Source organism: Aspergillus brunneoviolaceus, assembly GCF_003184695.1.
Source record: "Aspergillus brunneoviolaceus CBS 621.78 unplaced genomic scaffold BO95scaffold_50, whole genome shotgun sequence".
NCBI lineage: Eukaryota > Fungi > Ascomycota > Eurotiomycetes > Eurotiales > Aspergillaceae > Aspergillus > Aspergillus brunneoviolaceus.
The window spans coordinates 185054-209919 of NW_020290780.1; the positions used below are offsets into that span (position 1 = coordinate 185054).

Consider the following 24866-nt stretch of genomic DNA (forward strand, 5'->3'; position numbering starts at 1 on the left):
AGATGGGGTATGGGGTATGGGGATGGGGATGGGGATGGAAATGGGAGGAGGTGGTTATTGAGAGCAAGGAAGCACTGGTTGATTAGCGGGTGCATGCATCGGATCATGGATTAATGATGAATTCAACTGTTTATGGAAGTTATTAGGTACTGGATTGCAGATCTAAGTGCTTTGTCTCTCGTCCAAGCAAAAGCGAAAGCAAAAACAAAGACGTTGACCATGCCTTCTATATGTCTGTCTTCGTCGATGTTCGTCGATGTTCGTCGGTGCTGTGTAGCCTTGTTGTCTCTCTCTCTTTTTGTGTCAGTGTATATCGTGCTGTAAATCTGTCCGTCCTCGTTGACGCGCACGCCAAAATGAATAACCCATTAAAAAAAACGCCAGTAAATGACACCCTTCCCTTCCTTGAACCATCCAACCCACCGGGTATAGAACGAAAAAACAACAAAAAAAAATCACTTGAATAAACTCCGGTATTCGCGCATCCGCTGCTCCTGCACCTCCCGCTTATCCAACTTCCCCCGGTTCATGCTCAGATCCGCCAGCTGCTGCTTCTTCTTGGCCAGCTCAAAGATCTTCTCCTCGATGCTGTCCGCCATGATGAACTGCACCGTCGTTACCGGCCGCGTCTGGCCGATGCGGTGCACGCGGTCGACCGCCTGCGCCACCGCCGCCGGGTTGTACTGCGGCTCCATGATGTACACCTTGGACGCCGAGGTCAAATTCAGCCCCACGCCGCCCGCCCCGATCGTCGCCAGTAGCACCGTGATCGCGTCGTTGTGCTGGAACTCCTCGAGCGCCTTGTTGCGCGCCGCCAGCGTCATCGTCCCGTCCAGCCGCGTGAACCCCGTCAGCCCGTTGTCGCGCAGCGCGATCTCGATCAGGTCCAGGTGCGACGTCCACGCCGAGAACACCACGCTCTTGTACGGCCGCTGCGACTCGCCCTGGCTCTGATTCTGGTTCTGGCTCTCGCTCTCCTCCGCCGTGGCGAGCAGCTGCGCCACCAGCGCGTTGGTCTTGGTGTGCGGGCCTTCGTACTCGCCCAGCTGCTTCACATGCTTGCGGCTCTGTTTCGCCCGTGCCTGGTCCACCAGGTAGTCTTGGAGCCCGCCCACGGTGATAATGGAGTACGAGGCTGGGATCCAGCCGTCGCAGACCTGGCACCGGAGGTTCGGGGAGTGGCTCATTTGCGCTTGTTCGAACGCCTGGGTCCATCCGGAGAAGCAGTCCGGGCAGAGCACGTCGAAGCAGGGAAGTACAATGGCCACGGCCGCTTGGCGGTCGACGGCCCCGTTGTCAGCGCTGGGCTCCTCGAGCCGCTTGCCGCACGTGGCACAAGTGTCGGCCGACGACTCCTGCATCAGCGTGAACATCTCGTAGGACTTCTTGTCGGTTGCGCCGCTGCTATCGCCGCCCGCTCCCTCTTCCAGGTCAATCGCATCCTGCACGCTCAGCCCCTTGATCCGCTTGCGGTCGTCCGGATCTAGAAGCTCCTTGCCGTGGGCGCTGACTTGGCGCAGGATCATCATGGCTTTCAGAATGTGGTGGTACATTCGCCCTTTCATCTTCGATTTCTCTTCGCCGGCAATCACCCGCATCATCACATTCGACTCCCTGCGGAAGAACTCGTGCAGCTGACGTTCCTTTTCGGTGAAGTTCAGCATGACGATCATGTCCTGTCGCGGGGGCAGATCAATCTTGTCCTTGACTCGACGCAGCGTGAACGAATCCACAAGCACGCGCAAACTGGCTAGCACGGTAGCATCGCCTGTCTTGAAGCGACTCAGGATGTACATATTAAAGCGACCCCGATCGTCGTAAGGGTAAAGACCGAGGAATTTCGTCACGGAGAGCAGATCCTCCAGGCGATTTTGGATGGGTGTGCCGGTCACGGACCAGCGACGCTGCGAGTTCAGCCTGAGGATGGCCTGAGTCTGGGCTGCGCTCTGTTCGCGGATGGTATGGGCTTCGTCTAGAACGATCCGGAACATGTTCATCTTGGTCAACGGACTCACCCCCCGTTTCGCTCCCCTCCCCGACAGTTCGCTGAGGACAATGCTGTACGTCGTGATGACTAGATCGTACTTGGACAACTCTTCCACATCGTTGGTCCGAGACGAGCCATGGAAGACGTAGTATGAGATTGCGTCCTCTTCGAGATGCTCCTTGATCTGCGCCACCCAGTTGTTGACCGCGCTGAGAGGCGCCACCAGCAGCGTAGTCTTAGTATTGCGGATGCCAGGGAGGCTCTTGACCAGCGCGGGATCTGGAACTTGCTTCACCCAATTGATAGACTCTCCCAACGAAGTCAGAACCAGCGAGAGAATACTCAACGTCTTGCCGAGACCCATCATATCTGCCAACAGTCCACCCAGGCTTTGCGGGGGCTCCTCGTCGAGCACCGTGCCACTGATGATTTCGCGGTATTTCCTCCTGCCGCCGGACCGATAATCCCTTCGCCATAGCGAATTGTTGTCTGCTTCGTTGGGACCGAATCTGCGCGGCTTTTCCTTTTCCGTCATGAACCAGAGTGCCTGCTTCTGATGACGAAGCAAAGGTGTGCGCAGCCCAGAAGGGGGCTCCATTTCAGGCAGATTATCATTGCTCTGGAGCTGGTCGAACATTTTCATCACTGCGTCGTTGACTTCCTCGGCGGTTCGCACCTCATAGCTGACCCCTACACGACCCCTGGCGGCCACGGACGGCAAGAACGCAGCCTGGGCCCTCCGCATCTCAGCGTGTGGATTAAGAGTTGGCACACCTTGTTCCACCGCAACTGGAGACGTAAGCCATAAATTATGCTGACCGAGGTGCTTGCCGACCAGCGTAGCATCTTTCCGGAGGCCGTATAGATTGATAGACGCCCGGTAGGTCTCGGAACAGGGTACCCATGGCCATTCGCCCTCCTTCCTCCGTCGAAAATCCAGCCGCGCAGTCAGGTCCACCTTCACGGCAGGCGAATCCAGTAACGGTACAATGACGGCTGCTGTTCTGGCATCAATCACACCAAAGATCTTCCCATTTGGGTCAGAAACTTCAATGCGGTTGTTCCCGCGCGTTTGCCGATGCACCCCGAGTTTCATTGACGGCCAGTCGTGCGTTGAATCTGCGAAAAGAGAATGGGTCGAAGGCTTCGGGACCAACTGCGCTTGCACCGTCGCCCCCTCAATCTTCCCATAACATACCCGCTGTAGACTGAGATCATTAGACCCAGTGACCTGTATCTCGTCGTCGTCGGTGGCTGCAGCTGATACATCTACCGCAAGGAGTTAGCCGGTCAACACAGGGCTCCCAACTGAGTTTGAGACGTCCCATACCTGTAGTCAAGTCCACGACATTCGCAGTGGACGAAGACGAATCCGCCTGATCTCGCCCTTCCTTCATCCATCCGCCGAGTTCCGAGTTTCCAGTCCCGGAGAAGTTTGTAGTTTGCCCTGCCTTCATTTCTTGATCCTTCTCTACCTTCACCCTCTTGATTGGCTGACTCGCACGTCTTTCCACCCCGTACATATTCTCTATGAGGCTCCCATGTCGCGCATCGGGGCCATCATCGTCGAGGTGCTCGGAGCTGCGCTTGACGCTCGTGCGATCGTCGCTTTCAAAGTCCGAGCTCGCGCTCGCAAACTCAACATCGATCGTAGGCGCAGCCTGATGTACCTGCGCCGAAGCGCCCACCGCATCCCCCGTCAGCGAAGGGGTTCGCGTCCCAGACCGTGATGTCATGTTCGAGTTTGCGAGGGAGTTTGTTCTCGAGGCGCCCCCTCTCTGCTGGCGCCGGCGCGGGCTGTTGAGGAGCAGATGTGCGGCCGAGGCGGTACCCGGCGGCGCCACGGACGAGGCAGGACTGCGCTGCGAGGCGGGTGTGGAGGAAGAGTCAGGTGGGTTCGTCGAGGATCCTGGGAACGATGAGTCTTCCGTGTCTGGTCCAAGGGTGTTGCTGTTAAGGGAGGGGGATGAGGGGCAATGCAACGTCGAAAAGAGGAGCGAAGATAGAGGTCCTTCTTCGTCGTGCGGGGAATCAGCGACGTCGGGGGAGGAGGTGGGGTCCTGGTGAGTGGAGGATGATGCGGGCTCGAGCTCGGGCTCCGGGGAGGCTTTACCATTCTTGTTCTGTAGTTGTTTTCTGTGCGCCCGTGGGTTCAACAACATGGCGGCGTCGGAGGAAGCCATGGTTGTCAGATGGAGTCTCCTTCAGCTGCAGGCGGCGAGAGCGAAACACGCGCGCGGGCGGGCGGGAGATCCTGGAGAGACGGATTCAAGATCGCAAACAGGGAAACTGGCGGAGAGGAAGTAGTGAAGGCATAAATCGTCCAGAATAGACAAGTAATGGGGATAGGAAGCAGCTCTCGAGTAAGGATGGTCTGTCGCTAGTGGTCTCTGACGGCTGAGCATACACTCCGGAGGGTGGGAGTCCGGTGGCGGCGAAACGAGGGACAAGTGAGGGAAGGTCACAGCGTCAATATACTACTATCGCATTAAGCTGCTAAGACCCGAGGCCCACGAGTAGGAGAAGAGAGGAGTAAGACAAGCGTGGTAGAGATGTGAGAGGTGGAGATTGGGAGGGTTGAACGCTCGATGGTGACGACGGGGCAGACGATGCCAAGAAGTTAGCAGTAGATAAGATTGCGGGCGAGTCACGAGTCATGTAGTCTACTGTACAGTACGTACTAGGTACTGTATATGGCTACTATTGATGGCCGGGGTTCACAAAGACATGATCCAAAAAGAAAGGTCCCTTCACACGCTCAGCCTTCGATCTGCTGTTTGTCTTGCTTCTCCAACCCAATCTCTCCTCTTCGCCTTGGTCTCTCAGCCCCCAATCCTTCCTCCGTTTGCCATTCTCCGACTCTAAATCCTCAAGTCTTTCTTTCATTGTTATTAAGCCCACTCCTCGATCTTGAAAGCAAGGCGAAAAAAAAAAGCATTAATTCTATTCTTGATTCCTTTTGTCTCGCAACTATTTATAGCTATATGTACTCAAAGCAGAAATTATACACCGGGTGTAAGTCTGAATAAAGATTAGGTCTCCCACAATATCCCACGTGAAGATCAACTTCCATTGTCTATGACACTAACCCATCAGATGAAGTTTTCCAACAAAAGCCATACCTTGCAAATCGAAAAGGAACTCCTCATGCCAGATTATCATGATACACGCTAAATGGGGAGACGAAGAAGAGAAAAGCGAAGAAATGGGGAAAGGAAAAAAGCGTTGAGAGGGGGACGTGTGAGAATCCGTGTTTAGCACCAGGTAAACACGGGATTCTTACTTTTGACGGCCTCCAGCCGCTCGACAATCACTTTACGTTGGTTGCCTTCCATGCCCTCTGCGGCTGCATATCCGAGATCTCCTTCGAGATCGTCGCTACTCCAGAGCAGGTGCGCTTGGCCGCGATTACTGGAGATGGAGCTGTGTTTCTGGTGTCGGTGACCTGGCCGAGGTGGGAGTGTGGCCCAGCTGCGTTCCAAGTCTCTACCATGACTCAGCTCGTCAATACTGTCGCGGCCATACCGGTCGTCCATGGTGACTGGGCTACCCGAGAGTGCCCTGCCATGGCCGGACGCGGAACTGCGGCCTCTGGACAGTTCAAACCGGTTGGGGTTTGGCAGTTCATTTGGAGGGGAACTGAGTCCAAGCAGATCGACCTCAGGACCTGTACCCAAGGACATCGAGGCACCAATATCCATTTCCTCGTTATCGGGATCATACGTGCTATGTTTGTCGTAATTTTCGTAGCTCTTCACTTTGCGTCTCTGAGCCTCCGTGGAGGGGCCGCGGAGGGGGATAGCAACCGGCACATCCACAAGATCATCCCAGACACAGACGCGCGTTCTTCTCGTCAGTTCAAGTGGGCCATGGTCGGGATGCTTCAGTGTCTCCACAACATTCCATGCCTGGCCTTTCATGACTGCAATCTGTCTCGCAAACATGCTCTCCTTGAAATCATCGTCTTGTGAGAACACACGGCGCAAAGCCATCTGTGTGCCGCTCCACCAGGCAGTAGAGGTTAGAAGCGGTAGGAAATGGTCACGGGTCTTCTGCGAAAATGGTTGGCCGATCAAAGATACGGGCAGAAACAACCAGCCGAATGGGAAACTCCGCCACTGAGAGATATTAGCGCGAGCCATGCAAATAGTGATATTCTTCCGTCAACTTACCGCATCGGGATGTTTCCATGGCCACGAGAGACTGTTATCGATGGCACCAATTTGGATGGTTGCATAAGGTTCGGTTGCGTTCAAGGGAGTCCCTGTGCGACTCACGGCAAGCATGGACTCATGTCTCCGGTAGGGATGAGGCGCAGTTGTCGCTCCGTCGGAATTGACTGCTACCGGGCGCGCAGGGGGCAAGTCATCGTCATCATTTTCTTGCCGCTGCTGCTGCGCGCCATTGGGTTTCGGCGGATCAGCGACAATGGAGACTTCCTCGGTTTTCCAATCGATCTTAATCATCCAATTGTCGAGACCTCGGTCCGTGTTGCGCATGATGTAGTCCAGGATCACGAGCTTCTCCAGCTCTTCCCTGAACGACTGCTTCAGGCTTTCCGTCCAGTAGAACCGCCGCTCTCTGCTTTCCTCACGCGGTGACGGAGTTTGCGTCTGACCGTCGCGGTACGCTTCTTCGTCTTCATCGTCCGAGTGTATTCCAGAAGGGCGACATGCTTCATTCCACGGACGCTTCTTTCGCTTGGGAGCATCTTCTGCTCTGAACCCGGTATTGGTTTGATCGGGCCAAGGGTGGTCGCGCAGGAAGAGGTTTGCATCCTTGTAGCCTTTGAGGAAGACCTGGAAGCTACCGGCCTTGGGCGGGAGGGACTTCTTGCCCATCCAAGCTTTTCTGCGGTCCCAAAAGTCGTAGAAGAAGGACTTCGAGGACAGCCAGACAATATCGGTATAAGGAACGAGATTGGTTTGCAGTCGAGAGTCGAGAACATAGGCTGCCGCTTCGGAGACATAGGATAGGTTGGGAATGAGACAAGCTCGACCGAAGAAGCATGGGAACAGGTTGCGGTGAATCCACTTGGTCCATTTCGGGTTGCGAGATGCATAGGGTTCTTCATCTTTGGGCTTGAAGACTCCCACCACCTTACCCTCGCTGTTCCGCGCGAAATAACTACCCGAACTGCCCTGGGAGATCATTCGGGGATGGACCCCCATCTCAATGGCGATCCGGACACTCTCCACCACCTCTTCGAACTCCTCTCGAGCTCTCCGCGCAGCACCTTCGACCTCGTCTGACTCGAGAACCTCCGCAGTGACAGGCCGAACCCCATCGGGCGCCTGGAAGACTGAGTGGTAGATCTCTAGCTTCTCCTCCTCGAGTGTCTTTCCCTTGACTCGATTGATCTTGAATTTGGAAGCGAATTCTTCGGCCCACCGCTCGAGGCGCGCATTGATGGCTTTAATGTCCACCCCCGAGTTCCTCCGTCCCCGTCGGTGATACTGCCCACTCAGCCTCCGTCGCGGTTCGGGGGGTGAGGCCAGGCCGGTTCGTGCGGAGATCGGTGCATATCGTGGTGCGGATTGGGAGATGGTGTGGGAGTCGTGTTGGAGGTCGTCATCGTCTGAGTATTCGTATGGATCGTGGGCTCGGTCTTCTTCTTCCTGCGCCAAGCGGGCATACCCCGAAGTTGCGGGTCGATTCTTGGGCATGGTGGCAGGGCGACTGGTCTAGGACTGCAAGGGCCGGGAGGCAACCAACATTCAGTTCATATGAAAGGGAGCACGAAGTTAAGGAATTGAGGAATGGGGTATAAAATGAATGAAGAGAAAGGGAACAATTGACACGATGGGTTTAGCCAGAAAGAGACTCAAGGCATCACTGACAACCGACAGCAACAGAAACGCAAATGAAACTCGGCGGGTGGAAATGGGTGGAGGGTGGAGGGTGGAGGGTGGATGTTAGTCAGGTTAGTTGAGTAAAGTAAGTAGGACTGGACTAGGTGGAGGAGACGGAGCGGGCGAGGGACTTGCTGTGGTGGACGTTCAACGCTGTCATCTTCTGCTGTTCCGATACGGCTGTGGCTTGCCTTGTCTGTTTTATCTGGCAGAACTGTATTGATACCATCTCCGGTGCCTCAGCGCTGTCTGTTAATTGGACCATGAACCGGTCAGGGTCCTGTGCCGCCACATGTCTGACGATACGATACGACACCGCCACGGCAGCTCCTCCGAAAGCGCGGGCTCCACCCAAGCTTGATGAACATCGACAAAACCCCTGAATGATCCATGATGAGCAGAAGAGACGAGGGCCTAGAGTCTTGGGCAATCATTACGTTTGCTGTGAGCCATGCATGTTCAATCCACGTGGTGAAGCAGAGACTCTCAATTAGGACTGTCAAGCAGAGAACGGAGGCACAGTCTTATTCAGTACCTTAGGAATAACTTATACTCCATACAAATACGTACTCCGTAATAGCCACAGCTCCATTGATCGATGGCTGTCTCGGCGAGCAAACGGTTGGTCATCGTGGCCGATTAGTTGTTCGACCCCGTGCGGGAAACCGGTTTCACTCGAGCCCCAATTCCAAGAAGAAGCGATCGATCTTAGGGTACTCGGTACATAACCCCTAAAAGCTTCCCTTTCCGAATAAAGAACCGAAGGACCAGATGGAACCAAATGAATACTGTGTAAGTATCAAAGGGGCATGCAGGGGCACGGCAACAACATTGCCAGGACTCATTCCGGGTCTAGTACCGAGTAACTTGGTTAATCGATAATCGTTCTTACTGTACTCCGTAGATAAGGGAGGAGACATGCAGACAACAACCATGTCGGAGAGAACAAATCAATTGTTCGCGGTGGGTATTGTCTGCAGTGTAAGAAGTACTGTGTACTTGTGTCTCATTTAGTACGGACATGTAGTTACGGAGTATACTCAAGTATATAGTTAGTTAACTTCACTTCGATGACGGCATCACCTACCAGCCAAACCAAGAAAAGAAAAACGCTGAGAAGACAAAAGAAAGTGGTCCGTAGTAGTCCATAGCCAAATAACTAACTGAGCTCACGGGTCCAGCCCCAGCCGCCGTAAACGGGCATGGAACAATCGATAAGTTCAAGCTTCCCTAATAGTGACTGTAGCCTCTCCGGCCCAGCCTGCGCGCGCGATAAGTTAATCAATCAATCTCGTTCCACCCCCGACCACCCCGTCACGCTTCCTCCAATCTCACCTTCAAAGTTCATCACTCCTCCTCCCCCCATTCGTCTTCGCGTTTCCCCCGGATGACCACTTTGCAGGCCTCTCAGGCAACTCAATTGATGGTCTCTTCAACGCCTTGTTCTCTGCTCTGTCATTCATTTCACTTGTTCGTCGGGTCGAGTCTTTTCGTCTTGTCTTACGGACAGCCTCGCTGAGATCCTTCGCTCCTTATCCGTTATATCTGCCTTGTCCTTTGCCAGTCCAACTCGGTTGCGATAAAACCCCAGAACACGCGGGAAGAATAGATTCTCACATCGTTCCTTGAACGCTTGCATTTGGCTCGTGGGAAATCGCAGGAAGACATTCCAGATCGATCCTCCCTTTTTTTCCGTCGCTGGTCCTCTTCCCGAGCAGCGCGACCCTTTCCTCCTCCATACAACCCTCCTCGGAGTTCTCGACGCGAAACGGCTTATATTGATTCTTCAATTCGGTCAATTGAGGCCGGATTTATAGTCAATCCTCAACGACATCCTCCACGGTGGCTTCACTCCTATTCCGGGCGTCGCCCATCGACCCAGCCCTCCGGCCCCCATCGCCGTCCAATCCCCAGTCCCACGAACCCGCTTACAATCCAGGCTCGTCCTCCGGGGAGAGTCAATTGGATTCGCGTCAATCCACAACTGATACTGTGACTGGAGTCTCGTCCGCATCCTCGCAGTACTCGGGAGCCATTCCGGAACTCAGCTCGCTGGACAAATTCACCCATAGTCCCGGCAGTAGCAGCAGTAACGGCAGCGCGTTCCCCAGCTCGCTCGGTCCCTCTTTGCCTGGGTTGTCAGCTCTGGCCTCGGTCGCATCGGCGCCCACTTCCAATCTGCGGTACGTATTCTTGCAGCCTCTCCTCGCCGGGTGAAATTATGAAGATATTCGCTTGTGGGACAAGTCCGTGGCGGCTGCTTGATAACTACGGGTGGAGGCCATCGACTTGATCGCGTGGTAAGCACGGTCTTTACTGACGAATCTTACGTGTCCAGAGCGTCGAGTAGCAATGCAAATCACGGAATGGCCAATATGACCTACGCGACATCATCCCCAGCTGCCACCACTGGTGGACAAGGCAATAATCCTGTAAGTAATAAGTTGGATGGATGGAGCTTTTGGGGCTTATCGCAATGGGGGGAGGGAAGTCCTTATCTACGGACTACTACTCTAGTAGTGGCCAGCTGAGGAATTTTTTCCCCTTTTGACCTTTTGAGCCGGAATCCCCTCGTTTCTTTTTCGCACCCAATCTTTTGCTGTTATCAGCAGCCGCTGGGGTCTTGGCGCCGCACCACCAATGCCTTATCGCTCCCACCCATCAAATCTCTCCCGATCTTATCAACCCAGCGCTCTTCCTCACTCCATCCACTATCAGCGCCGTCTCCTCATCTTCCCCATCCTCTGCCTTCCTCTACCGCCCCGTTTGCTGCTGAAAAGACCATGGCGACCACGTTGGCTGATCAAAAACGTCCTCAATTACAGCCCGTGTGCCAGAATTGCGGCACCTCCACCACCCCCCTCTGGCGCCGTGACGAACTCGGCTCCGTGCTCTGCAACGCCTGTGGTCTATTCTTGAAACTACATGGGAGGCCTCGTCCGATAAGCCTAAAGACCGATGTGATCAAAAGTCGCAACCGCGTCAAGACCGCCGGTCAGGGTACCAAGCGCAAGGTGAGTCCTCGACTCGAAAATTTTTCTTATCCGTGACGTCTCTTCCCAGTACCCGGTTGCTAACCCTTCTTGTCTATCTTCCTCCACAGTCGGGCGGTACCATCGATACCAATGGCCTCTCTGCCTCCCGATCCGAAGCAGGGACTCCGCCTCTGGGATCGCATGGCAATCGTCGCGCGTCGCGAAAGACGTCTCCGGGCCACTCCGACCGATCCAACTCGCCGGTGCCGCGCACGGAAACGCCTGGTCTCCCTCAGGTGCAACAACAACACACCCAATCGCTGCACAACTCCAATATCGCACCGCAACACATGTTTGACAGTGTGACCATTGGTGACCATGGCATGAATCCGCCAAATTCAATGCCGTCGGTGCAGCTGCGCCAGCCTTCCCCGACCTCGACGTCCGCGGCTGGCGACCGTCACCCCGAGTCTCCTCAGACTTATGAAGGTCTCTTGGCGGCGAATACATCCCTGAAGACGCGCGTGAGCGAGTTGGAGTTTATCAACGAACTCTTCCGCGGTCGTGTCGCGGAGCTCGAGCGAAGCGATGCGACGGCTCGCCGGTCCGAAATGATTGTGCGCGACTCGGAAGTCCGGCTGCGACGGTCTCTGGAAGAGGCCCAGCGACGCGAGGACGATCTCAAACAGCGGGTTGCCGACCTTGAGCGGCAGCTAGCTGACAAGAGTACTCCCAACAACATCACGAACAGCGACAGTCCGGGTGAACCTCTAGCCAAGAGAATGCGATTGTCAGACGTGGTCGAGCAACCAGCCGAGTCTCCGACCAAATCGCCCAAGAGCGTCTAACCCAGGAAGGAAGGCTCAGTATGTTGGACGAAAGCGTCCGCGTTGTTGATCCCAACGTGTATTCGCGCGTTGCTGAGATCTCTGATCTGATCTTCCTTGGTCTTTTTGATACCCTTTACGAGTCTTGTCATTGGCTGGTTGTATATCGGATGAACTAATTGTACCCTTCTCCTTGGATCGAATCTTTTTATATTTATTCTCTTTCTACCACCCCCCTACACAATCTCTCTCTTTCTGCTTTATTCTTAATTCCGATATGGGACGGGGAAAGATCGGTTGGTCGGCAATCATCAGCACATCGCACGCGGTCTGGAATCTGCAGGGCAAACCACAAAACAGGACAAGCGAGACGAAGTTTTGCCACGATACAAAAAAAGGAGAATGGGTTGACCCTGTAAAATGACCCGGGGCATCTTTCTCGATGTTCAGTACTTCGATGTTTATCTTATATTCCCTGCAATCACAATGTGCTTTTCCCATTCGACCATATGCCATGTTAACCATGCGACTGTTTGCTATCCGGTCGTGCTATGTTCTTTCCGCCGCGACCAGTATCACTTGATTGAAGCAATCTATTTGGAGTGTCCCCGCGTATACAATCCTTCCTCGACACTCGTAATCAAGACAGTTCTCTGCAGCCAGGACGTACACTCTGTTTGCTCACTGAGCGGGCACCAGCAGCCTCGGTCATTCCTACCTCCGGTTCCTCAATGATCGCGCGTCTTATACTGTACGAGCATGATCACCTGCGTCTGTTACACGTTCTGAGAGGCATGTGGCTCGAATCCCTACCAATCAGTAAAGACCCGTTTTCGTCATACCTTCTACCGTCCAGAGGTATACACGCTGATATCATGCAGTCTTGGCCTCGATATCCTCATCGAAATGGGATAGCATCATATGAAAGCGGGGATCATGAACCAGGCCTTCCGTGGGATCTGTGTGCCAATGAAATGTACCGATGGTGTCTTTTCTTGACTATGATATACCAGTCATGTCCCGTTAACCATATACCCCCCATTGCTTGCTCTTGTCTTTTAATCCTACCTACTGAACAGCTTCATACAGGACAACGGCCTGAACAACATGGAACTCAGCATAATAGGGAGAATCCTGCTCGACCTCTCCCTCGTGGGACTCGTCTACGCCGCGAAACTCATCTTCTACCGCCTGTATCTCAGCCCATTAGCACGCTTCCCCGGCCCGCGTCTCGCCGCAGCCACCGGCCTGTACGAAGTGTACTATCAACTCGTCAAGGGCGGCATCTTCACCTGGCAAATCAACCGGCTGCACGACCAGTACGGCCCGATCATCCGCATCAAGCCGGACGAGCTGCACATCCGGGACCCGGACTACTACGCGACGCTGTACTCGGGCCCGGGCACGCACCGCAACAAGGAAGCCGGCTTCAGCTTCATCGCCTTCCCGCAATCCATTTTCTCGACGGAGGACCACGCCCTGCACCGCGACCGCCGTCGGGTGCTGGGCCAGTTCTTCAAGAAGAATGCGATCCTGCGGCTTGAGCCGGCGATCCGCGCCAATATCGCGCAGTTGGAGAAGCACTTCGCGGCCTTGGTCGACACGCAGGGCTGTCTGGAGCTGCACACGGCGTTCCAGTGCTTCACCTCGGACACGCTCTCGCAGTACTGCTTCGGCCGCCAGCAGGGGTCCCACTACCTCGAACAGCCGGAGCTGTCCAACACGTGGAAGCTGCGCATCAACTGGATGTTCGAGTTCTGTCGCGTGAACCGCCATCTGCCGTTCTTGGTCGTGTTGGCGCGGCGGTGGCCCGCCATGGCGGAGCGGTTCTGTCCGCCGTTTGCGCATATCATGGGCATGGAGCAGGTGAGTCTTTTGGGGGGGGGGGGGTGTATAGCACAAGCCCCTGTGATCGAACAAGATTGACGAACGTCAGGACGTAAGAAGCTTCGTACGCCACGCAATCCACCAACACCAAACCCAAACCTCGACCCTCTCTCCTTCGAAAACAGACAACCACAAAGACCCCACACCCCCAATCTACCCCAGCATCCTCGCCGACCCATCCGTGCCCGCCAGCGAAAAGGATTCGCCCCGTCTCGAAGACGACGCCATCTTCCTCATGATGGCCGGCACCGACGCGCCGTCCCAAGCCCTAGCCATCACCATGTTCCACATCCTCGACAACCCATCCGTCCACGAGAGACTCAAAGCCGAGTTACTCGCCAACATCCCAGAGGTGCGCTGCATCCCTGCGTTGGAGAGCCTGGAACAACTGCCCTTCCTTGTAACCCATCCCCCATCCCCCATCCCCCCCTTCCTGCAATCAACAAACTAACCCAATGCCCAGAGCGCAACAATAAAAGAAGGCCTCCGCCTCTCCTCGATCGTGACGACCCGACTGCCGCGCATCGCCCCGCACGAGACGCTGAGATATCAGCACTGGGAGATCCCAGCTGGTGTATGTTTCCGTTTCCCCCCTCGCCCCTCGTCCCCCCTTTCTCCCCATTCACCCCCCTTCCCCTCCCCCAATGCTAATAAAGTAAAAAGACCCCAATAAGCATGTCCACCTACTTCATCCTTCGCGACCCGACCATCTTCCCCTCGCCGACCCGCTTCCTCCCGGACCGGTGGCTACTCGCGCCGGAGGAGGCGCTGCGTCTGCAACGGTATCTGGTGCCTGCGTCCAAGGGCACGCTGGGGTGTTTAGGGCAGAAGTACGTTTCCACTCCCCCTCCGATGCATCATCCCCAGTCCTCTAAACACTCCCTCCCTCCCTCCCTCCCTCCCTCCCTCCCTCCCCACTTGCGCTGCGTGTCATCGTCACCGTTACCGTTACCATTGGCACAACCCCCACTAACACCACCCGGATGGTGTATGGGGTATGCAGCATGAACGCAGCCTGGATGCACCTCGTCCTGGGCACGCTGTTCCGGCGCTACGAGCTGGCGCTCCACGCGACCACGCAGGCGAATGTGGAGATGACCCGGGATAATTTTATTGGGCAGACCGCGCTCGGGGCGAATAATGTGCAGGTTAGGGTTTTGGGGGTTGTGAGTTGATTCTTCTTGTGGTTGGGGAGGGGTTTGGGATGAGGGTGCGGTACTGCTTGGGTTGGGTTATGTTTGGTTGTGGGTTTTGGGTCAGGGACTCGGTGTGGGGATGAGAATGGATGTGCTTATGTGCTTGAGTGCCTGGGGTGGGTTTGGTTGGGCTTTTGCTTTGGTTGATGTGGAGGGTCCTTGAAGGTGTTTCTCTAGTTTAGTTGATCAGTTGTTTGGTGGGCTGGGTAGGTAATCAGAAATTGCCACTTCTATTGGTGGTGTAAGTGGAAGTGGACTCAGGGTTGGGAGGTGTAGTGGTGGTTTTTGATATTTTGATGTATTCATTGCGAAGTAGAAAAGCAATGCAATTGGGATATCAAGTGAAGAGGCGGGTGGATCCAAGCCACTATGCATGTACTGTGCTGTACTGTACCACCCGACTAATATGTGCGGAGCGTGGACTTGAAAGTGATGTAGAGGACATTGGTCATGCCCAGAGACGCTACTTAAAATCATTCGACAGGCTTAGTTGTCTATAAAAATCATCTGAAAGAAAATCTAGTCTAGACTGAACAAATTTCAAGTCACCACCACATCATAGACATTCAACATACCTTCTCGATAATCAGACTATCCTATGGACTTCTCGTATAGAAATGACCCTGGGTATTATATACGCAAAGACTGAGAAATGACCAGGTCGCTCATGCAGGTTGAACTGTGGGAATAGCCTTCTCAAAAGGCTAGCTAGCACGCTTGGGTGGTTTACCGAAAAGCATCCCTCAAGCCAGTCGGTCATGCTCGAGCTTCTTCCGCATTGCGCCATGGATGCGCTTCTCGCGCAGGATCGTCCACAGGCACACAATTAGTCCGGCCAAGCCGGAGAAGAACGTAGTGTAGTAAGCAGCCTGATAGCAGGCCAGCCCATCCGGGCATTCCCGGTCGCCGTCCGGGCCAACCACGGAGTGATGGTCGTAGGTGTGCCCATAGAGCAGGTTGAACACGTTGCCGCTGAAAACCGGGGCAATGGTCATGACGCCCCAGTTCTGCGAGAGGCCGTTGATGCCGAAGTTGTGCGCGACCAGGGAGGGGAACACGCCGAAGAGGAACCCGTAGGCGATGCCCGTGAAGCCCGACACGATGGCCAGCTGGTGGGGGTTCGAGATCGACGACCCGGCGAGCTGGGTGATGGTGAAAACCAGAGCGGACATGAACAGGCACCAGAAGCGGGACATGTTCAACTTCTTGACCAGAAGATCCGAGCCGATCCCTGCAGGTTACACGAAGGCGTTGAGCTGATGAGCCAAGGCGGGACGTGGGGTGTCAGCACTTACCACTCAACAGACGACCGGTGAAGTTGCCAAAGGACAAGATCGAGACATGCATGACCTGTCGCTGCTGGATGAACTTCGAGCTTGCGCTGTCATCGTAATATTTCCAAAGTGCCTTGGCCTGCGGAGGTTAGCATCCCGCCGGACCGGACGAAAGGAAGGTCTTACGCTGTTTCCGATGTTACTGGTGTGCGGTTAGTCTTCATGCACAGTCAACGGGGTCATCATTGTACTCACTTGATCGTCATCAGGCCAATGCCAGACAGCAGCGCCATGGTCAGGAAGAGCTGCCAGAACTCGACCCTCGAAAGCATCGCCAAGCCTCTGACGTCTGGATGAGGTGAGTCGGGGGCAACATCAGACATGGCATCCTCTTCAAGCTCCTCCCCTTCATGCTCAGGTAGGGATTCGTGGGACGTTCTGAATGGGACTTTGGGTACCAGGGAAGAGGTCTCGTTAACATCGGGGTTGTGGTTGAGGGCAGTAGGGTTCGACGCGTTCGATTGCGACCTGGTATGGACCGGGGGTTGGGAGTCAGAGATAGTATATCTTTGCGTACCTGCTTCATCAGAATCGTCATGGCCGGGTCGCAGTTCGTTGGACCTCGCTTTGCGCAGCCGACGTGATTCCACTCCGGGCGACCGGTCTCGGCCGAGTGACATGTACGAGTCTACGGGTGGGAGGATTCGGAGAAACGGGATCGAGATCAGGTTCAGAATACAAGTCCCTAGAGCCAACAAGAGGAGAAAGCGACCAGTATCATCCTTGAAAAGAACGCTGGATATCGTCGACCAGAAGAAGGCGCTTAAGCCGAAGGCCGCCAACGGAAACGCAGTCGCCGTTCCACGGTGCTCGGGGAAATTCGACGCCGCTGCAATCGTGGTGTCTTAGCACAAATTCAACCAAGTCAGCCGGCATGGACTCACAAGTCTTGATAGATGCTGAGAATGCTGAGGCACTGCCGAAGCCGGTCAAGAAACTGAAGAAGGCCAAGAAAATGGTGCTGAGAGAGCCTGGCCCGCCCTCATGTGCTGTGCTCAGCGACGGGAATTAGCAGTCTTCTTCACCACCGGTGACACCAGCGCCTACCCAGATAGATGGGATAATAGCCCAAGCCAAGGGTGATGGCTCCCAAGAAGGTCGTCAGACGGGGGCCCCGAGCATCAGTCAACAGTCCCAACGGGATGCCTGACGCATACATGCCCAGATTTCCCGCAGCACCCTGGAAATTGTGAATCTCACGATCGACATGATTGTATGAGCAGCAGGCAGCTTGCTTACAATGAAGTTGCTTTTGGTTGCTGAGATCTTCATCTGTTGCGCGAATTGAGGCGCCCATGCGGAGTATGCATACTGGGTCTGATTAGAACTCGCGTGCACGGTATATCAGATGGTGGATTGGCACATACGTTCGTCCCACAGGCGAGCGCAACCACCGTTGCTGCTATCACGGAGATGAATCGCTTCGTTTGATGCGATGAAGGCGCCATGTTGCAGTCTTTAGGTGCCGTTTGCGCCAGGAGAGCCAGGGAGCGGGCTTCACATGCAAAGAAAAGGTGGGGAAGGAGGTCGCAAGAAGGCGAGTGTCTATTTGTAGCCTCGACTCGGAGTGTTCCACGGATGGTGCAGGGGAGAAACGTTATCACGTCACGATAACCGAACAGAAGGCCGAACGCAAGGAGACGGGACTAGTTTGTAGCTTAGTGGTAAGTTACTCAGATAGGTCAACTAGGAGTATATGACAGCGCCAATCGAGATAAACGAATGTAGACGGTGTAGTTAATCAATTGAGAAAACGAAAAGAAAAAAAGCTGAGTAGAGAGTGGTGAGGAGAGAATAGAAAAAAGATAAGATACGAGAAAAATGAACAAGTAATGAGCGACAGCAGAGGGAGGAGAGGATTTTCACCTGGCACTCGCTCCAAGTGTCTTCTTTCGAATCTTTTCCTTTTTCCCCTCGGGGGGGGGGGACTCGTAATCGGGTGGATTGGAAGATCGCGCCGTCCTCGGCCTCGACTCCGCACTTGCGCTGCACTGGCAGTGGCAGTTCTGACAAGAACCACCAGGACCAGTCGCTTATCGCCGATAAGGCCCAAAGAAAGGGGGCCTGACCGTTCGCAGGCAATTTCTCCGATGCCGGCGGTGAGTCTCACATGACGAAGGCGGCGGCGAGAACAACAATTGCCGGCATCTTCAACTTGCTGCCTGCCTTGCTTGGTCTGCAGTCCCGGCCACACGCTACTACTTATTATTCACCACTTGCACCAGTTCTGCTACTATTCAGCGCTATTAATATCAAGTCACTACTCGAGAAGAAATAGAGGCATTGAAGGTTCATCATCATGGGAGCCCTTCTGTCTCTGCCTTTGTTGGCGATCCCGAGCGCCAGCACGGTACGCAATCTCTATCCTCATCGCCCGTCCACGACTAATCGCGACACAGCTCATCACCCTTGCGACTTCCTGCTGCGGCGCTGCGACCTGCTCCGCAGTATGTAGCGCATGTGGCAAGTTCCAGAACAGGTGAGACCCATGGCTAATCGGAGAACACGCGAACCTTGAACTAACACCGCGCAGCATGGCGACGAGAATCGCCTACGCCTTCATCCTCCTTTTCAACTCAATCGTATCCTGGATCATGCTCACGCCATGGGCGCTCAAGAAACTTCAGCACATGACTTTGGACTACATGGAAATCCGGTGTGACGGCAAGGAATGTCACGGATGGGTCGCGGTGCATCGTATCAACTTCGGTCTTGGCCTGTTTCACTTGATCCTCGCCCTCGCCCTGCTCGGGGTGAGGTCCTCCAAGGATGGCCGTGCCGTTCTGCAGAATGGGTTCTGGGGTCCGAAGATCATCCTGTGGCTCGCACTCGTGGTCACGTCATTCTTCATCCCGGAATCGTTCTTCTTCGTCTATGGACACTACATCGCCTTCTTCTGCGCCATGCTGTTCCTGCTGCTCGGGCTGATCCTCCTCGTGGACCTGGCCCACTCTTGGGCCGAAATCTGCCTGCAGAAGATCGAGGACCAGGACTCGCGGACTTGGCGCGGTCTGCTCATTGGCTCGACCGTGGGCATGTACCTTGCATCGCTCGTCATGACGATCCTGATGTATGTCTTCTTCGCCCACAGCGGATGCTCCATGAACCAGGCTGCGATTACGGTACGTGACTTGCCCAGTGCACATTCTGTGGTCATGGTTTTTCTTGCTGACTTGTGCACTATAGATCAACCTCGTCATCTTCCTGATCATCTCCATAATCTCTGTGCAGCCCATAGTGCAGGAGTCCAACCCCCGCGCGGGACTGGCCCAGGCCGCGATGGTGACGGTCTACTGCACGTACCTGACCATGTCAGCTGTCTCGATGGAACCGGATGACCGGCACTGCAACCCGTTGATTCGGGCGCGGGGCACCCGCACCGCTAGCATTGTTCTGGGCGCGATCGTCACGATGGCCACGATCGCATACACCACCACGCGCGCGGCCACTCAGGGGATCGCGCTGGGGTCCAAGGGCGGGCACAGCTACTCGCAGCTGCAGTCCGATGACAACGAGCACGGCCTCGTGACGCAGCAGCCCAGCAGCCGGCGGGAGATGCGGGCCGAGGTGCTCCGTGCGGCGGTGGCCAGCGGCAGCTTGCCCGCCAGCGCCCTCGACGAGAGCGACGACGAATCCGATGAGTACGACACCAAGGACGACGAGAAGGGCTCGACCCAGTACAACTACTCCCTGTTCCACATCATCTTCTTCCTGGCGACCACCTGGGTGGCCACGCTGCTCACGCAGAACCTGGACCCCGAGGCGGCGGACGACTTTGCGCCGGTGGGCCGGACCTACTGGGCCAGCTGGGTCAAGATTATCAGCGCCTGGGTGTGCTACGCGATCTACCTGTGGACTTTGATCGCCCCGGTGGTTCTCCCCGACCGCTTCGATACCTACTAGGGGTGTATGTAGTATAGCCGCGTATTCTTTGGCGTTGAGCGTTGCTTAGCGATTTTGTCGTTCGTTCTGTCTTGCTGTATAGTTGTATATATTTCTGGCACGAGTATGCAATCATTTTATAAAGTAGTCGTATTTCGTTTGGTACATTTACTTCAATACGTGGGTGCGCGTAGCCCACGCAAACAGTACGTATCACACTGCAGTGTAGGTAGCGGGGCCCACAGGCAGATTAGTTATCGGAGTCGCGTAAAGTGGTAACCGCCCGACGCGTGGAGGCCCCCCTCCGTTTCCCCAGAAAGCTTCAAGCTTTCTTTCCCGACCAGCTGAGCCATGGCATGAACATGGCGACCATCAAGGCCATCGAGGCCCGCTCAGTACGTTGCCCTCTTTTACTTCCGAATGTAGCGAATTTCTAACCACCCCCAAAAAAAGGTCCACCAAATCCAATCCGGCCAAGTCATCACCGACCTCTGCTCCGTCGCGAAGGAGCTGGTCGAAAACAGTCTCGATGCCGGCGCCACCTCCATCGGTGCGGTCCCCTCTCATAATCCCCTGATTCAAAACGCTAGGCACTGCAGCAAGAAACTAACTTCTTTGGGAGGGTAAAGAGGTGCGCTTCAAGAACCACGGGCTCGATCTCATCGAAGTCCAGGATAACGGCAGCGGGATCGCGCCGGAAAATTATGAGAGTTTGGGTGAGCCCCCCCCTGAGCCCCAAGGACGTTGACCAGGTCACGATTATTGCAAAGCGTTACGGAACTGGATGGATGGATGGATGGATGGATGGAGGAATGGATATGCTAATGCCAACGCCGACGCAGCCCTGAAGCACCACACCTCGAAACTGGCGACCTTCACCGACCTGAACACGCTCCACACCTTCGGCTTCCGCGGCGAGGCGCTCTCGTCGCTGTGCGCGCTGTCCAGCTTCCACGTCGTGACGGCCCAGGCGCACCAGGCGCCCAAGGCGACGCGGCTGGACTTCGAGCCGTCCGGCCGCCTCCACAAAACGCAGCTCGTGGCCGGGCAGAAGGGCACGACCGCCGCGGTCGCACACATCTTCCGCGGCTTGCCGGTGCGGCGCCGCGAGCTGGAGAAGAATCTCAAGCGCGAGTACGGCAAGGTCGTCAGCCTGCTGCATGCGTACGCGTGCATCAGCACCGGGGTGCGGTTTACCGTGCGCAATACTACAGCCACTAAAGGTGGCGGCGGGGCGGGAAGAAATGTGGTCGTGTTCAGCACGAATGGGAATGCCACGACCAAGGCCAACCTGGCGAATGTGTACGGGGCGAAGACGCTGGCGGCGTTGATTCCGCTGGAGCTGGAGCTGGATTTTGCCGGCAGCATCAAGGTGCGCGGCCATATCTCCCGGCCCGTGGTCGGGGAGGGGCGCCAGACGCCCGATCGCCAGATGTTCTTCGTGAATGCGCGGCCCTGTGGGCTGCCGCAGATCGCGAAGGCTTTTAATGAGGTCTACCGCTCGTTCAATGTCGCGCAGTCGCCGTTCGTGTTCGCCGATTTCGAGATGGATACGGCGGCGTATGATGTCAATGTGTCGCCGGATAAGCGGACGATCTTGCTGCATGATGCGGGCCAGCTGATTGAGTCGTTAAAGCGGGCGCTTGTGGAGTTGTTTGAGAAGGCGGAGCAGACGGTGCCGCAGGCGCAGGTGGCGGCGGGGAGGCAGTCCCGGTTGCAGGGTCTGGGTTCTGGTCGGGCGGGTGAGGCTGCTAAGGATACGGAGAAGGGGGAGGAGGAGGAGAAGGAAGATGGGGACAAGACTCAAATCAAGACGAAGGATGCAGTGCACGCCAACGCTCAGGATCGGATGAAGAGCTTCTTGAGTGGACTTGGGGCTGGAGGAAACCGTAAAGAGCCTGCTGATGATGCCCCGAATGAGATACAAGACGCTGTGTCTGCGGCACCGAAACCTCAGTCTGACCTGCCCGAGGAAGAGGAAGAAGAAGACAACGAGCTCTTCGTGCGGCAGGACAGCACGCCAGTGTCTCGCGAGAGGGCTCTTCCGCAGGACGAAGTGCCTGGTGGCTCTACACAGGACATCCAGGCTGCCGCTCCATTGAGCCCTCCCATCCCCTCGACACAGGACTCAGAGATCCCGGAAGAAACGCCGAGTATTGTGCAGAACGCCTTCGATCGCATGCGGCCCAGACGCATGCCGGCCGAGATCGCCACGATCACCATTGGTAACCGGACCGTCACCTCCGTGATAGGAAGTGGTGTCCCGAGGAAGAGATTCAGTGACTCCACTGGGTCAAGTGGCTCTACCAGGAAGAGGCGGATATACACGCCGTCCCGGCCGAGCATTTTTGGCAAACATATGCGCGACTTTGCCGCCCCTGGGTCCCAGATGGCGCAGGACGAGGGTGAGGGGGATGAAGAGATTGAGGACGAGTACTCTGACGAAGTCGAAGAAGATCAAGACGAGATGGAGGAGGATGCTGAAGTAGACGAGATGGAAGAGGATGCAGAACAGATGGAAGAGACCGGCTCTCAAGCTTCTGCGCACTCCGACCATGAAAGTGTACACTCCGACGCCGGTGCAGATGAAGCAGCCGACAAGGAAACCGCCACGCAACCTGCGCAAGAGCACATGACCGAGGAAGAGAAGAAGCAGCATGAAGAGGCCGAAGTGCAGCGGTTGATCCAACAAGCGGAGGAGAAGGCCGCCCTCCCGCACAACAGCGAAAAGCGCGCGATTAAAATGAACAAGGGCGCCGCTCACCGCGACTCCACAGTCCAACTCGTGACCACCGTCGACGGCTCCCTATCCAAGATCCAAACCCGATTCAACCAACTTCAAACCTGCCTTCGTCACGCAGCAGTCGACACTACACAAGACCCAGCCGAGGTGGCTGGAACCCACGCGACTGCGGAAGAACGACTGTCCCTGACGGTCAGCAAGGATGATTTCGCGCAGATGCGGATCATCGGACAGTTCAACCTGGGGTTCATTCTGGCGACGCGGCCCCGCGCCGGCACCCACCAGGATGAGCTGTTCATCATCGACCAGCACGCGTCGGATGAGAAGTACAATTTCGAGCGCCTGCAGGCGGAGACGGTGGTGCAGAACCAGCGGCTTGTGCGGCCCAAGCCGCTGGACCTGACGGCGGTCGAGGAGGAGGTCGTGATCGAGAACCAGGCGGCGCTGGAGAAGAACGGGTTCGTGGTGGAGGTAGACGACAGCGGGGACGAGCCCATCGGCCGCCGCTGCCGGCTGGTGTCGTTGCCGCTGAGCAAGGAGGTGGTATTCGGGGAGCGCGACCTGGAGGAGCTGATCGTGCTGCTGTCGGAGATGCCCGCGACGAGTGGGAGTGAGGAAGTGCCCCGCCCGACCAAGGTGCGGAAGATGTTCGCCATGCGGGCGTGTCGGTCGAGTATCATGATCGGGAAGAACCTGACGACGAAGCAGATGCAGCGGGTGGTGCGCAACATGGGAACGATCGACAAGCCGTGGAACTGTCCTCACGGGCGGCCTACGATGCGGCATCTGATGAGTTTGGGGGAGTGGGATGAATGGGATGAATGGGGGATGGAGGAGGATGAGGGGCGAGATTGCTTGGATATCTGGCGGGAGTATTTTGAGGAGGAGGAGGAGGAGGAGGAGGCTGAGGATTAACCTGGACAGATGTCTTGAGTTGGAATTGGTATACCGGGTCAGGGTTCAACTTTGTATATATACTTTGGTCAGCAGGGCTCTACTTCTATCGAACATATCCACAACCCACCACCTACCTCGACACTCCATACAAGCACTGCATCCTCTACTCCTCAAACCCAATCGAATGCGCAATCTCCCTCATCTGCTCCAAATTCTGCTGCAGACCCTCAATCTTAGCCTGGAACCGCCGATAACAATCCTCCCCCAACGGCACCCGCAGCAGCCCATCTTTCCCTGCCCCCAACCCCGTCCCATCCACCACCTCGACAATCCGCTGCGCCGCCTTGACCGGATCCGACCCCGCCGCAGTCTGTGCTGTCTTATTCCCCCTGAACTTGGTCAGAACCGCCTCCACCGGCGTCCCCGCATACCCCGGATCCAACCCGGCCGCCGGCTCCACAAACGCCGCCCAGAAGCCCGTCCGCAGCGTGCCCGGCTCGACCAGCAGCACGCGGATCCCCAAGGGAGCGAGTTCCTTGGCCAGGCTCTCGGACATGCCTACACACGTTAGCCCAACCCAATTTAAGCTTCAAGAAAAGACAAACCCACCCTCCAGGGCAAATTTACTCCCCGCATAAACCGCACAAGCAGGCAACCCGTCCACGCCGGCACTGCTCGAGACATTGACGACCGTGCCGGCCCGCCGCGCCCGCATGGCCGGCAGCACCGCCTGCAGCACGCGGATCGCCCCGAACACGTTCGTGTCGAACTGCGCGCCCACCTCGGCCAGGGTCATGGCTTCGATGCTGCCTAGCAGGGAGTAGCCGGCGTTGTTGACGAGGACGTCGACGGGCGGGTGGGCCGCGAGGGCGGCGGAGAGGGTTGCGGTGGTGTCTGGGGAGGTGATGTCGAGGGGCAGCCAGGTTAGGTGAGGGTGGGTGGTGAGGGAGGGGTGGGTGAGTGAGGCTTGCGTCGGGTTGCGCGCGGTGGCCAGCACGGTGTGTCCGGCTTGCAGGGCGGAGTGGGCGAGGGCGGCGCCGAGGCCGCTGGATGCGCCGGTTATTAGGTAGGTTTTTGGCATTTGGGGGGGGAATGGGGTTGGGGTTGAGGGGGCTGAGGATGGAGGATGGGAGATGGGGGATGGGGGTGTATATGTAGGTGATGTACGGAGTGGAGTATATGTATATGGTTGTGTATAAGGTGGTGGTGGTGGTGGTGGTGGTGGTGGACGGAGTTTGTGCTTAAGGCCGCGTACTTCCGGTATCTTTGGGCTGGGCTTCTTAGGG

General features: G+C 56.1%; 6 protein-coding genes across 6 annotated transcripts; 3 read left to right on the forward strand and 3 right to left on the reverse strand.

Annotated features, from left to right (window-relative positions):
• Positions 1-134: 134 nt before the first annotated feature.
• On the reverse strand, positions 135-7906 carry BO95DRAFT_393494 (uncharacterized protein). The gene is made up of 4 exons (XM_025583671.1): positions 6160-7906; positions 5258-6105; positions 3318-4123; positions 135-3256 (listed from the first exon to the last, which is right to left on the reverse strand). Exons 1-4 carry the CDS (start codon positions 7651-7653, stop codon positions 456-458), a joined length of 5949 nt encoding a protein of 1982 aa, XP_025440365.1. The 5' UTR covers positions 7654-7906; the 3' UTR covers positions 135-455.
• A 2299-nt stretch (positions 7907-10205) lies between these two features.
• Positions 10206-11862, forward strand: BO95DRAFT_501103 (putative GATA transcription factor (AreB)). The gene is given in 3 exon segments (XM_025591001.1): positions 10206-10355; positions 10372-10853; positions 10943-11862. The coding sequence occupies 3 exon segments, from the start codon at positions 10292-10294 to the stop codon at positions 11660-11662; spliced, it is 1266 nt and encodes a 421-aa protein (XP_025440366.1). The 5' UTR covers positions 10206-10291; the 3' UTR covers positions 11663-11862.
• Positions 11863-12748: 886 nt separating this feature from the next.
• BO95DRAFT_465569 (cytochrome P450) lies at positions 12749-14703 on the forward strand (the record flags this gene model as incomplete). Its single annotated transcript, XM_025589147.1, has 5 exons — positions 12749-13507; positions 13578-13928; positions 13992-14102; positions 14192-14358; positions 14532-14703. The coding sequence occupies 5 exons, from the start codon at positions 12749-12751 to the stop codon at positions 14701-14703; spliced, it is 1560 nt and encodes a 519-aa protein (XP_025440367.1).
• A 482-nt stretch (positions 14704-15185) lies between these two features.
• On the reverse strand, positions 15186-17982 carry BO95DRAFT_444808 (putative MFS transporter). Its single transcript, XM_025586971.1, has 8 exons — positions 17426-17982; positions 17298-17369; positions 17106-17238; positions 16943-17047; positions 16254-16887; positions 16185-16200; positions 16020-16137; positions 15186-15955 (listed from the first exon to the last, which is right to left on the reverse strand). Exons 1-8 carry the CDS (start codon positions 17504-17506, stop codon positions 15468-15470), a joined length of 1647 nt encoding a protein of 548 aa, XP_025440368.1. The 5' UTR covers positions 17507-17982; the 3' UTR covers positions 15186-15467.
• Positions 17983-18357: 375 nt separating this feature from the next.
• Positions 18358-23598, forward strand: BO95DRAFT_454745 (Serinc-domain-containing protein; the record flags this gene model as incomplete). The annotated part of the gene is made up of 9 exons (XM_025588279.1): positions 18358-18408; positions 18458-18537; positions 18592-19180; positions 19245-19889; positions 20394-20490; positions 20570-20656; positions 20783-21630; positions 21661-21873; positions 21898-23598. 9 exons carry the CDS (start codon positions 18358-18360, stop codon positions 23596-23598), a joined length of 4311 nt encoding a protein of 1436 aa, XP_025440369.1.
• Positions 23593-24697, reverse strand: BO95DRAFT_444810 (SDR family oxidoreductase). Its single transcript, XM_025586972.1, has 2 exons — positions 24190-24697; positions 23593-24138 (listed from the first exon to the last, which is right to left on the reverse strand). Exons 1-2 carry the CDS (start codon positions 24659-24661, stop codon positions 23744-23746), a joined length of 867 nt encoding a protein of 288 aa, XP_025440370.1. The 5' UTR covers positions 24662-24697; the 3' UTR covers positions 23593-23743.
• Between the last annotated feature and the right edge of the window lie 169 nt (positions 24698-24866).